Genomic DNA, 14,146 nt, shown 5'->3' with positions numbered 1-14,146 from the left:
CTCATTATGGAGTGGGAAGGGTCACTCCCAAGTTAGAGTTGAACATCAGCCTGGTTCTGCCTCTTCCTAAGATCCACCCCCCAAAGAGCTGTATTTTATTACTGCTACATAGCTAATGTCGGGAAACAGAAGAGGGATTGTCATTCCCTCACCACATCACCATCACAGGAACTAAGTGAGAATTTACACCACTTCTTAAATTATAACAAACTGATCTCTTGTGAGGGGGTGAAAATTGTTCCTTGTCTACATGTAATGAAAGGCTAAATATACCAGGATATATTAGTCAGTCTATAGGGGGAGTGATAGCTCAGTGGTCTGAGCATTGGTTTGCTAAGCCCAGGGTTATGAGCTCACTTCTTGAGTGGGCCATTTCAGGTTCTAGGGCAAAAAAAAAAAAAGGTTGAGGATTGGTTCTGCTTTGAGCAGGCAGTTGGGCAAGATAACCTCCTGAGGTCTCTTCCAATGCTCATATTCTTTGATTTATTTCCATTAATTCTAACAGAAGATCAGTGCCTACAGACGCTAGACCACACTGGAAATCCCAGTCCAAGATTTCAGTTGATGTATTTATTGATTTTGACTCGTAAGACATGGCATGATTCTGAGCATTGTCAGAAGTGAAATACAGCATTTAAGATGGGATATATGACAGATAAGATCATTTCTCTGTCTATCAGTATTTGACTGCCAGAGAACTGGGCTGTTATAGTAATCATTGGTATCCACATACATACCCTCTTCCCCATCAGAGCAGTGTTTTGTCCTCAGATTGAGACTCCTGGCACTTTGCTCTGAAATCTACATTTAGTTTTAAAATTTCACCCCGTAACAAGGAGAGGGAGTGAGTTTGATTAATTTTAACTCTATATTCTTTCAATTCAATTGCACAGGGTGTTTTATTGTTCCTGGACTCAAACCATGGCAGACAGAGACTGGGGAAACCAAACGGCCATCAAAGAATTCATTCTTCTGGGATTCGGGGATCTCCCTGACCTGCAAATTCTTCTCTTCCTGATGTTCCAAGTGATCTACATGGCAACCGTGGCTGGGAACACCCTCATCGTGGTGCTCATTGTGGCTGACCAGCACCTTCACACCCCCATGTACTTCTTCCTGGGCAACTTGTCCTGCTTGGAGACCTGCTACACCTCAACCATCCTGCCCAGGTTGCTGACCAGTCTCCTGACTGGGGACAAAACCATCTCATTCAGTGGCTGCATCACACAACTGTATTTCTTTGGTTCTCTGGCATGTACAGAATGCTATCTCCTAGCAGCGATGTCTTATGATCGGTATTTAGCAATATGTAAACCCCTGCACTATTCAACTCTTATGAATAGCAAGTTTTGTCTCCAATTGTGTGCTGGGTCATGGTTAAATGGTTTTTTGGCTTTTACCATCTTTGTCTTATTCCTATCACAGTTAATATTCTGTGGCCCAAATGAAATTGACCATTTCTGTTGTGATTCCATCCCACTGATGGAACTCTCCTGCAGTGACACGCACCAGGTCATACTGGTGAATTTCATAATAGCCTGTGTATTCACCCTGCCTCCATTCCTACTAACCCTGACATCCTACATGTGCATCATCTCCACCATCCTGAGAATCTCTTCCACCACTGGGAGAAAAAAGGCCTTTTCCACCTGCTCCTCTCACCTGATTGTGGTGACAATTTTCTATGTATCCATAATGATTGTGTATCTGCTACCAAAATGTGATTCACTGAAAGACCTGAACAAAGTGGTGTCTCTTTGCCACACGGTCCTGACTCCCCTGGTAAACCCCCTCATCTACAGCCTGAGAAACAGAGAGGTCAAGGAAGCCTTGAGCAAAGCAGTCAGTAAATGTGGCTTTCACACCAACGTGCAGATACACCTACATAATAATGTAACTTGAGGTTTTCAAAGCTACCTGGGTGATTTCAGCCATCAGCCCCCATTAAAATTAAGTTGAAAACTCCCTTTGAAAATCTCAGCACTCAGTGTTGTCCATCTGAGCGGAAGGATGAGGGTGGGAGATGGCCATAACCATGTTTCCTTCATGGAGTTTTTAACTGGGCAATAGGCAGAGTGGGGACAAAATTTTAACCATAAAAAAGCCATTTTTGATCTAAGTTAATGTTTGGACAATAAAAATAGTAACTCCTGGTGTTGCATATGTGGGGACATAAGCCTGGTAAATCTGCCACCCCTGAAATTGTGCTTATTGCCCGCATAGCCCTCTGCAAACCGATCACCTTCACTGTGCTCACACAGGCCGGACACAAACAACCAGACCCCAGCCCCTTCACTAGGAACAGCATTATAGCTCTTACCTGTGACCAGCTCCGGCAAAGCAACTGCTCCAGGCTCACTGGGCCCTTAGAGGCGGGCGGTTCGGTAACCACAGAGAAGTAGATGCACCTGCCAGGTCCACTGGGATTGTCCACACCAAGCTAGGGGTTTTCCAGGGCACACACAGAACTGAGACCAATTCTGCAGTTGTGTCTCTCAAATGGTCACTGATTAGGGACTCTGCCTACAGCCCTTCAGGGCACCAGCTGCTCTTCTTCCACCAACTGCACAGAGAAGTTCAAAGGGAGGGGACCTGTTACAATGAGTATCCCCAAAATTCACTGCAACAAGCACATGCCCCGAGAGGGCTAGTTCTCAAGTGCCTTGCAAAGCTACCACTTACCAATGGGCAGAACTCCTGTTGTGCCTAACACGGCAGTGCTGGCTCAGTCACTGGGAGCACGTCAGGGCTTGGCCAGATGAAGGGGACCTGGGCAACGGTGATGATAGTAGGGTTCCAACACAATGGAAAGGATTTTCCAAGGGACCTAATGGAGTTAGGCACCCAAATCACTTTGAAATTGGAGTTGGACTCTTAACTTCCTTAAAAAGAACAGGAGTACTTGTGGAACCTTACAGACTAACTAATTTATTTGAGCATAGGTTTTCATGGGCTAAACCCAGTGATGAGCTCCCAAAATATTAACAAGCGGTTCCCTCCTCCCCCCCCGGGGGGAGGTCGTGCCCCAGCCAACCCCTCATGTTCCTTGACACACACCCCCCGGGACCCCTGACCCATCCCCCCCTTCCCTGTCCCCTGACTGCCCCTTGCTGCCCCACCCAACCCCTCCTCTCATTCTCGATGGCCCCCCAGGACCCCTACTCCATCCAGGCTCTATCCAACACACCCTCCCTGCTCCCCTTACCTTGCTGCCTGGAGATGGGGGCCCAGCTGGGCTGGGGCTGGGGCCCGGACGCCGGGGCAGGAGCCGAGCCACCGCTGTGCCCCGCAGCGACCCCGGACCGGCAGGACCCACCGCCGCACCCCGCCGCGCCGCCCGGACCGGCAGGAGGCCGCGCGCGCGCCGCCCGGACCCCGGACCGGCGGCAGGAGCCCCCGCCGCGCCCCGCCGTGCCGCCCGGACCCCGGGGCGGCAGGAGCCCCCGCCGCGGAGCCCGGGGTAGGAGCCGAGCCAGGCCGCGCCGCAGAGCCGCACTTCCCCTCCCCAGCTTACCTGCCTGCCTGCTGCTTGTTCAGGCTTCCCGCCAACATCTGATTCGCGGGAAGCAGGGCAGGGGTAGGAGAAAGGGGGCGGAGCAGGAGAGCTTGGGCCGGAGCTTTTGTGAAATTTAGGAGCCCTTATAGAACTGGTTGTCCTGGAACAACCGGTTCTAAAATGGCTGCTAAATTTAACAACCGGATCGCGCGAACTGGCTCAAGCTCACCACTGGCTAAACCCACTTCTTAGATGCAGATACAGACTAACACGGCTGCTGCTCTGAAACTTAACTTCCATAGACACCTCTGAGAATCTCAGCCTGGAGAGCAATGGGGATTCAGTCATGGTAGGGTCAATCTACATTTTTCCATTGGAAACAAATGCAGGGGAGGGATGGGAAACCCCTGCTAATTCTTTGAAAGCTGCTGCTGTTGTACGTGCTCTCGTAGCCACTCATGTTGCAATCATGATGTGTGATTTGGTTCCTAGTGGCTGTAATTTGGAACAGTGCACACCCAGCAGTGGGTAAGAAATGAGGAGAGATGAGATTATGCTGTGTAGGACCACTAGAGGGCAGAGGAATGGGACAGGTGTAGTGGTGCTGCCCAGTGGACAGCAGCCAAAGTGGAAGGGCAAGAAAGGAGATGTTATGTTGTCAAATGTCCAACCGAGGGAAGTGAAAAGGGAGGTGAAGCTGTATCATGGTGTATAAGTGGTGAGTAAAGAGCACTGAAGAGAAAAGGACCTCTGTACTATGTAATGAATGTTAAAGCAGATGTTAAATAGTGAGAAATGGGCTGTTCTACTAAATAATGGGCACCAGGTGACATAAGAGGCGAGAATGGGAAAGCAAAAAGAAGAATGCACTACAGGATAGCAGAGTAACAGGCTGTCATGCTGGGAAATGGACACTAAATGGAATTAGAGTAGAGGAAGTGAGGGAGGGGAGAGGTCAGAAATACTGACTAGTGACCAACAGATTTCAGTGACCAATACATATTGGGAAAGTGGGTGGTAGCAAGCTGTAAGGCTGAAATATGGGCAGCTATTTCCAAAAATGCCCACTAGATGGCAGCATATCTTGAATACTAATAAAGGGGCAGTGCAAGTACAAGAGAACCTCAGAGCTAGGAGCACCTTGGGAATGGAGGTTGTTCCTAACTCTGGAATGTTTGTAACTGAACAAATGGTATGGTGGTTCTTTCAGAAGTTTACAACTGAACATTGACTTAATACAGCTTTGAAACTTTACTATGCAGAAGAAAAAGGCTGCTTTTAATCATCTTAATTTAAATGAAACAAGCACAGAAAGTTTCCTTACCTTGTCACATCTTTTTTTTTAATCATTCCCTTTAGTTTTTTTAGTAGTTTATGTTTAACACAGTACTGTACTGTATTGGCTTTTAATTATTATTATTGGTCTTTACTGCTGCTTGATTGTGTAGCTCTGGTTCTAAATGAGGTGTGTGGTTGACTGGTCAGTTCGTAACTCTGAGGTTCTACTGTACATTATAACAGCCCATCAACTTGGACAGGCATGTTCCAAAAACGTAAGCTGGTGTTTGTTCATGATATAAAATATTTTCCACAAAGGATTGTTAGACTAAAAAATGATGCACAATGGGACTTGTATAATTGCAAGTCACACAGTGCATTGTTAGCTACAAAGCTTTGGAGACACAAAATGACCCAAGTGGGAGAAAGGTTAGAGTGGGACCATATTAAAAAGCATGAAGACAGAATACAAATATGAGGGAGCATTTATACTTGGTAAATGTTAAGTCCTTGGGGTAGCCGGTGTAGGAAACAATCACTTGAGGCCAGAGAGCAGACAGCTAACCAAAACCTCCATTTTATTTACAGGAACAGAGAGCTCACTCAGCCGGTTGAAACCGGCTGAGCTATCCCTTAATAGTCTAACTCAGTTGCCATAGTAACAAAACCCATGACAACCAAATACACAACATACTCCTCCCCCCCTAATAAGAACATCCCCTAAACAAAACACACACTAAACTAGAGAAGGAGGGTAGACTGCCTCCATTCTCGGCTAAACCCTGGGGATTATTTTGCCCCATAACCGTGGGTTCGCCCTAACTAAAGATCCAGCCGATGAGGAGGCCTGCTGTCTCTAGGTGGATTACGGCAAACTTCTGGTGTTGTTGCACCCGAAAGTACTAGGGGCTCAGGGTCCGCAGCACGAATAGGTGAGGAGGTGGTATCAGCTCGTGCTGGGCAAAGGGGTATCTCAGCTGCCGGCAGTAATGGAGGAGAACAGTCAGGAACAGGTGACTCCTGATTCGGTGTCTCACCAGGAGGGGTGAAGTCAGACCCCTCAACTGCAGATGGGTCCTGAAGACTGGCATGACCTGGCAACAGCTGATTTACATGTCGCCACCAGGTAAGATTCTCTGCAGTCCGGACTGTATAGGAAACAGGTCCTGTTTGAGTGATGACTGTGGCCGGGACCCATTTAGCTCTGGAAGTATAATTCCGAGCCAAAACTGGCTGTCCTGGGCTAAAGGTTCGGTCTTTTGCTCTGGGTGCCCGTCTGATGAATTGATATTGCTGCTGATGTTGCACAGTTTGTCTGGGTTCAGAAGGTTTCAGCAGATCAAAGCAAGTGCGCAGCTGTCGTCCCATCATTAGAAAGGCTGGGGTAGCCTGGGTCGTAGCATGAGGTGTGTTTCTATAGGAAAGTAAGAAGGTATCCAGACGCTTTTGAATGGAGTGTTGTCCCTTTGCTGATTTCAAAGCGTTTTTCATTGTCTGCACAAATCTTTCAGCTAATCCGTTGGTGGACGGATGATATGGTGCTGACGTGATGTGGTGTATGCCATTTGCCTTCATAAAATTTTGAAACTCCTGAGAGACGAACTGCGGTCCGTTGTCGCTCACAAGTTGTTCTGGCAGACCAAAACGACTAAAGAGTCCTCGTAGTTTTTGGATAGTACTCTCTGCAGTAGTGGACTGCATTATAGAGACTTCTGGCCATTTAGAATGGGCATCTACTGCCACCAAGAACATGCTTCCTTCAAGGGGGCCAGCAAAGTCAACGTGAATACGTTGCCACGGGTTTTCAGGCCAGTCCCATGGGTGTAGGGGTACCCACTGGGGTGCATTTCTTACACTCTGACATGACATACAAGCTTTTGCCTTCTCTTCAATAGCACTGTCCAATCTAGGCCACCAAAAATAGCTTCGTGCAATTTCCTTCATGCGCACTATTCCACAGTGACCGGAATGTAGCTGTTCTAACATCAGTGATCTCAGGGGTGGTGGAATAATGACACGCCTCCCCCACAACAAACAACCAGATTGGACCGATAACTCTGTCCGCCTGGACATGTAGGGAACAAGGTCGGGTGAGACCGGAGAGGTTTGTCGAGATTTTCCATGCATCACCAGGTCCATAACTTGGGATAATACTGGGTCAACGCGGGTTGCCTTCTTTATCTGAGTAGCAGTGATGGGTGTATTCTCTACCTGTTCAAAGTAGAAGATTTCCTTTTGGGCACTATCTTGATGTTTGACCGGTAAAGGCAACCTTGAGAGGCCATCTGCATTGCCGTGCAGAGTGGATTTCCGATATTTGATTTCATATGTGTGTGCAGAAAGTATCAATGCCCAACATTGCATACGACTAGCAGCTAATGGGGGAATGCCTGTGTAGGGTCCAAAAATTGATGTCAGAGGTCGATGGTCTGTAAGAAGAGTAAACTTTCGCCCAAACAGGTACTGATGAAACTTCCTAATTCCAAAAACAATTCCTAATGCCTCACATTCGATTTGGGCGTAGTTAGTTTCTGCTTTGCTTAGAGTGCGTGAAGCAAAAGCAATAGGTCTTTCTTCTCCCGAAGGCATAATGTGTGACACGACCGCTCCCACTCCATAAGGGGAAGCATCGCAGGCCAATTGCAGGGGTAAGGATGGATCAAAGTGCGTTAGAACTTCAGAATTTAACAATGCATCCTTAGCTTTGTTGAATGCAACATCACAGGCTTCAGTCCACTTCCAGGCCTTGTTCTGCCCAAGGAGCTCATGAAGTGGTTTTAGCAGTGTGGTTAACTGTGAGATGAACTTTCCATAATAGTTCAGTAGTCCTAGAAATGAGCGCAGCTGGCTTACATTTCGAGGTGGGGGAGCCTCCACAATAGCTTTAACTTTTGCAGGGGCCTTATGAAGACCTGCAGAATCGATGATGTGTCCCAAATATTCAACAGAGGGCTTGAAGAATTCACACTTGTCTTTGCGAACTCGTAGGCCATACTCTTCCAGTCTTTGTAGGGTAGCCTCTAAATTCCTTAAGTGATCCTCTTCATTTCTTCCAGTGACCAGGATATCATCCAGATAGCACTGAACTCCTGACAAGCCACACAAGATCTGGTCCATAGCCCTCTGGAACAGGGCGGGAGCCGATGTGATTCCGAAAGGTAGGCGACAGTATCGATAAAGCCCCTTATGAGTCACAATAGTCAACAGCTCTTGGGACCTTTCATCGACGTGCATCTGTAAATATGCTTGACTCAGATCAATCTTACTGAACTTTTGTCCCCCAGCCAGGCCTGCGAAGAGGTCATCGATGCGGGGAAGCGGGTATTGCTCTGCACACAACACTGGGTTGGCAGTGACTTTAAAATCCCCGCAAATCCGGAGAGAGCCATCTTTCTTCACTATTGGAACGATAGGAGTGGCCCATGAGCTATGGGTAACTGGTTTTAGGACTCCATTGGTGACCAGGCGCTCCAGGTCTGCTTCAACTTTTGGCCTGATGGCATATGGCACAGTTCGGGCTTTCAGATATTTTGGTGGACTGCCAGGTTTAATGTTCAATGTCACAGTGATTCCCTTCATACTTCCCAAATCATCTCCAAAAACAGCAGCATGTTTCCTTAGTATAGGGGTTAGACTGGTTTCTTCTTTAGTCATCCGGTGCACTTCTGCGCAGTTCAGCTGAATCTTCCCAAGCCAAGACCTACCCATTAAGGCTGGGTAGTTACCTCTCACCACAAACAGTGGCAATTTAGCTGCCTTTCCATTGAGCTCCACCTTAACATCAATAGTGCCCAACATGGGCACAGCTTCACCTGTATACGTCTTCAGAACAGTTTTTGTTGCCTTAAGCGGAAGATGCTGTAGCTTTTCCTTATACACAGTCTCAGGAACCAGCGAGAGAGCTGCACCGGTGTCTAGTTCCATGCGTATAGGTTTGCCCTCCAATAAGGGGGTTACCCAGTATTCATGTGAGCCCGCTGCCAAAGACAAAACATGCAGTGGCACTTCCTCTTGTGAGGAGGTGTCACCTTGATCATCCTGGGTCTGCCCTAGGGTATGCAAGGTTCCTCTTTTTGTCGGCCAGACCACAGGCCTCTTTTTCTTTTGTTTACAGGCATACTCAATGTGTCCCTTTTTGCCACAGTGTCGACACACCAGGTCCTTACACCAGCATTCTGATGCCTGGTGACCCAGCTTACCACAGCGGTAACATTCTTGACTCTGCACCGTTTTGTGGGTCAGTTCTTGTGACACTTTTTGCACCCTAGGGGATGCACCGATGTATTGTGCCTCCCTTGTAGCCAGTTCCATGGAGACAGCAATATCAACAGCCTTCTGTAATGTAAGCTGAGCCTCTGTCAGTAGGCGCTTCCGTATAGCTTCACTGCAGAGGCCACACACTAACCTGTCACGCAGGGCATCATTTAACATCTCTTTAAATTCACAGTGTTCTGCTAGCTTTTTTAAAATGGCTACAAATTGTACAACTGTTTCATCTTCCTTTTGGTCTCTTTTGTGGAACCTATATCTTTCAGGAATTACCAGTGGTTTTGGGGAGAAATGAGACCCCAGGATTTCCACAATGTCACTGTAAGATTTAGTCTCAGGCTTAACAGGGTGCAGTAAGCTGTGTAGCAGAGAGTAGGTTTTAGCCCCTACAACAGTTAAGAATATTGGCACCTTCTTCGCTTCTGTAATGTCATTTGCAATACCAAAAAGCTCAAAACGCTCAGTATACACATGCCACTGCTCTGTATTCTCATCAAAAGGCTCCAGGGGCCTGGTCAGAGTAGCCATGATTTTTAGTTTCACTTTCACAGTCAGTGCAAACAAGCAGCTTTTTTTCTTTGTTTGGTCTTTACCTTGACTTCTACTTCCTTCTGTTACTGGAGCAGCACCAGGATCCCATCCTCGTCGCCAGTGTTAAGTCCTTGGGGCAGCCGGTGTAGGAAACAATCACTTGAGGCCAGAGAGCAGACAGCTAACCAAAACCTCCATTTTATTTACAGGAACAGAGAGCTCACTCAGCCGGTTGAAACCGGCTGAGCTATCCCTTAATAGTCTAACTCAGTTGCCATAGTAACAAAACCCATGACAACCAAATACACAACAGTAAATCAAAGGGGAAGCCCCATTTCCAAACAAAGATCAAATGCACCAGTTTATCCCTTCAGGTAACTGCAGGTCTCTTCACTGAGAAAATCCAGTTCCTGCAGAAAGAGGAGAGACAAGAACTTCTGCAGAGGATTGTGAGTCCTGGTTCCCAACCCCTGAGAAACAAGAGCTCATCACTTCAAGCATGGGCTGTCCTATAGTTTCAGGTGAGCACCATCTTCCTGACTGCATTTCTATACCACCTTCTAAACAGTGGCATGAATGTGCTTTGTGAATATTAGAGGGATGAGGCGGGTGAGGTAATATCTTTTATTTGACCAACTCCTATTGGTGAAGTTTTTGAGCTATACAGAGCTATTCTATAGGTGAATTCAAACAGTTTTAGCCTCACCTTCCCACCACAGTGCCTGTCAGTGTTCATAGCACCTTTTCACAGAGTTGGAGCTTGAGATCCATGTCTTGTTACAGGTCTTCAGTTGGGGATCTGCTCCACTGACAAAAATAGAGCTACCTTGATTTACACCAGCAGAAGATCTGGCTCATGTGTGCCCCAATGGGGGGGTGAGTGGTGATAGAGTCTTATTACCCCAGATCACACATGCCAGATTGTTTCTAGATTCCGAGGTCAGGGACAGTTTCTTTTCCCCCTTCCCCTCCTCTGCCCCAGCACCTTTCTTCTTCCTGTATTATCATCCCACAATCATTATGGAGTGGGGAGGGTCACTCCCCAGTTAGGGTTGCACATCAGCCTGGTTCTGCTCCTTCCTAAGACCCACCCTCCAAAGAGCTGTATTTTATTACTGCTGCATAGTCAATGCCAGGAAACAGAGAAGGCATTGCCAGTCCCTCACCACATCAGCATCACCACCAGAGGAACTAAGGGAGAATTTACACCACTTCATATTTTATGGCATAAACTGATCTCTTGTGAGGGGGGAGAAAATTGTTCTTTTTCCTACAGGGAACTGAAATGCTGAATATATCAGGATATATTGTTAGAAGTAATGGAAATAAATCTAACAGAAGGTCAGTGCCTAAGAACTCTACACTGCATTGAAAAAACTCAGTCCAAGATTTTAGTTGTTTGATTTTGACTCCTAACACATGGCATGATTCTGGTCATTGCCAAAAATGAAATACAGCATTTAAGCATAATTGTTAAGCTCTATGATGTCACTAAAGGCATATAATGGTGGATGAAGAAATAGTCTGATCTGTTATATCAGTACTTGGCTACCAGAGATATGGGCTGTTCCAGTAGTGATTGCTCTGATCATGGCAGAGGCTGGTCTACATGACTACAAATGTTCTGTTCTCAAATTGAGACATCTGGCACTTTTATCTGAACTCTACATTTAGGTTTAAAATTGCAGCCTATAATCAGGACAGGAAGGACAGTTTCCGAATAGTAATGGAATTAATTAATGAAACTTGACTAACTTTTAACTCTATGTTCTTCCAATTCAATTGCACAGAGTGTGTTATTGTTCCTGGACTCAAACCATGGCAGAGAGAGACTGGGGAAACCAAACGGCCATCACAGAATTCATCATTCTGGGATTCGGGGATCTCCCTGACCTGAAAATTCTTCTCTTCCTGATGTTCCAAGTGATCTACATGGCAACTGTGGCTGGGAACACCCTCATCGTGGTGCTCGTTGTGGCTGACCAGCACCTGCACACCCCCATGTACTTCTTCCTGGGCAACTTGTCCTGCCTGGAGACCTGCTACATCTCAACCACCCTGCCCAGGATGCTGGCCAGTCTCCTGACTGGGGACAAAGCCATCTCAGTCAATGGCTGCTTCACACAACTGTATTTCTGTGGTTCTCTGGGATGTACAGAATGCTATCTTCTAGCAGTGATGTCTTATGATCGGTATTTAGCGATATGTAAACCCTTGCACTATTCAACTCTTATGAATAGCAGGTTTTGCTTCCAGCTGGCTGCTGGGTTATGGTTAAATGGCTGTTTGGTTACTGCCATCTTTGTCTTATTCCTATCACAGTTAATATTCTGTGGCCCAAATGAAATTGACCATTTCTATTTTGATTCCATCCCACTGATGAAACTCTCCTGCAGTGACACCCACCTGGTCATATTGCCGGCTTTCATAATAGCCTCCATATTCACCCTGCCTCCATTCCTGCTAACCCTGATATCCTATGTGTACATCATCGCCAGCATCCTGAGAATCCCTTCCACCACCGGGAAACAAAAGGCCTTTTCCACCTGCTCTTCTCACCTCATTGTGGTGACAATTTTCTATGGATCCATAATGATTGTGTACCTGCTACCGAAACATGATACACCGAGAGACCTGAACAAAGTGGTCTCTCTTTGCTACACGGTCCTGACTCCCCTGATAAACCCCCTCATCTACAGCCTGAGAAACAGAGAAGTCAAGGGAGCCTTGTGCAAAGCAGTCAGTAAATTTGTGCCTTTCACCAAATGTGCAGAGACTCCTAGAGAATAACTTAGCCTGAGGTTTTCAAAGCTGCCCGGCAATCAGCCCCCATTAAAATTAACTTGAAATCTCCCATTGAAAATCTCAGCACTAATGTGAAAAACAAAAGGAATAAGAAAAGAAAAAGAAAAACATATGATCTGCATGGAGTTACTGAGACAGTCTTTATGGTCCTCCGCTGTGTCCATGTAACACATCTTCCAGGAAAGTGAGGAGCTGACAGCTCTGTCACTCTCTCATGTTCAGCACTGATACACACTGTATGAGGGTATTTTTCTCCAGGGTGTTGGCTAAATGTTCACCCTCTGTGAGGAGTGTACAGTGTCTGAAACCACACAGAGCTGAGATTGTGTAAGGCAGAAAATCCACTAACAATGAAAATAAATCCCTGGGTATATCCCTTGTTCATTGTTTCTCTATGTAAGATAATAAAGTCTTGTATTCAAATTCAGACTTTCTTAAGTTTCCATAGCAATATTTCTGAGTAAGGCTAAGGTTTCAAAGAATCATAGAAGTTTAGGGCTAGAAGAGACAACAGGAGGTCATCTAGTCCAACCCCTGCTCAAAGCAGGACCAACACCAACTTAATCATCCCAGCCAGGGCTTTGTCAAGCCGGGCCTTAAAAACCTCTAAGGGTGGAGATTCCACCACCATCCTAGGTAACCCATCCCAGTGCTTCACCACCGTCCTCGTGAAATAGTGTTTCCTAATATCCAACCACTGCTCCGTGTTCTGTCATCTGCCACCACTGAGAAAAGCCAAGCTCCATTCTCTTTGGAACCCCCCTTCAGGTAGTTGAAGGCTGCTATCAAATCCCACCTCACTCTTCTCTTCTGCAGACTAAATAAGCCCACTTGCCGCAGCCTCTCCTCAGAGGTCATGTTCCCCTGTACCCTAATTATTTTCATTGCCCTCTTCTGAACTAACTCTCTCCAATTCGTTCACATCCTTTCTGTGGTGAGGGGCCCCAAACTGGATGTAATACTCCAGATGTGGCCTCACCAGTGCTAAATAGAGGGGAATAATCACTTTCCTCGATCTGCTGGCTATGCTCCTACTAATGCAGCCCAATATGCCATCAGTCTTCTTGGCAACAAGGGCACACTGCTGACTCATATCCAGCTTCTCATCCACCGTAATCCCCAGGTCCTTTTCTGCAGAACTGCCACTTAACCAGTTGGTCGCCAGCCTGTAGCGGTGCATGGGATCCTTTCGTCCTAAGTGCAGGACTTTGCATTTGTCCTTGTTGGACCTCATCAGATTTCTTTTGGCCCAATTGTCTAATTTGTCTTGGTCACTCTAGACCCTAGCCCTACCCTCCAGCATATCTACCTCTCCTCCTAGCTTAGAGTCATCTGCAAACTTGCTGAGGGTGAAATCACTCAATTATCCAGATCATTAATTTTGTCACAGGTATTTATAGTAAAAGTCAGGGACAGGTCACAAGCAAAAAAGAAAAATTCATGGAAGCCCGTGACCTGTCCCTAACTTTTACTATAAATATTGTGACAATGTGGAGGTATTGTGCAGCTGTTGAGCTGGCTCTGCCCCCACCACCACCACTACTGTTGGGGGATTGGAGGTCCAGTGTCTCCCTCCACCCATGTCTGGCATGTCTCCCCTTCCACTCTGCCCCACGACCTCATCCCACAGTGTCAAGGAGCTCTGCAGTCTGACTCAGGAAGTCCTCCTCCCCCAGCCTCTGCTTGAACCAAAACTGATCAGAAGACTTACAAAAAGCAATGAAAAGGCAGTGGGAGACACATCTAAGCCCCTCCAGACAAGGGTGA

At 46.7% G+C, this 14,146-nt stretch overlaps 2 protein-coding genes across 2 annotated transcripts; both read left to right on the top strand.

Annotated features, from left to right (window-relative positions):
• Positions 1–921: 921 nt before the first annotated feature.
• LOC123346963 (olfactory receptor 6N1-like) lies at positions 922–1,902 on the top strand. Its single transcript, XM_044984399.1, has one exon. The coding sequence runs from the start codon at positions 922–924 to the stop codon at positions 1,900–1,902; it is 981 nt and encodes a 326-aa protein (XP_044840334.1).
• A 9,490-nt stretch (positions 1,903–11,392) lies between these two features.
• Positions 11,393–12,364, top strand: LOC123346962 (olfactory receptor 6N1-like). Its single transcript, XM_044984397.1, has one exon. The coding sequence runs from the start codon at positions 11,393–11,395 to the stop codon at positions 12,362–12,364; it is 972 nt and encodes a 323-aa protein (XP_044840332.1).
• The last annotated feature ends 1,782 nt before the right edge of the window (positions 12,365–14,146 follow it).

This window comes from Mauremys mutica, chromosome 12 (genome assembly GCF_020497125.1).
Source record: "Mauremys mutica isolate MM-2020 ecotype Southern chromosome 12, ASM2049712v1, whole genome shotgun sequence".
Taxonomy (NCBI): domain Eukaryota; kingdom Metazoa; phylum Chordata; order Testudines; family Geoemydidae; genus Mauremys; species Mauremys mutica.
The sequence above is the reverse complement of the archived record's forward strand: the minus strand, read 5'-3'. Positions and strand labels throughout refer to the sequence as shown.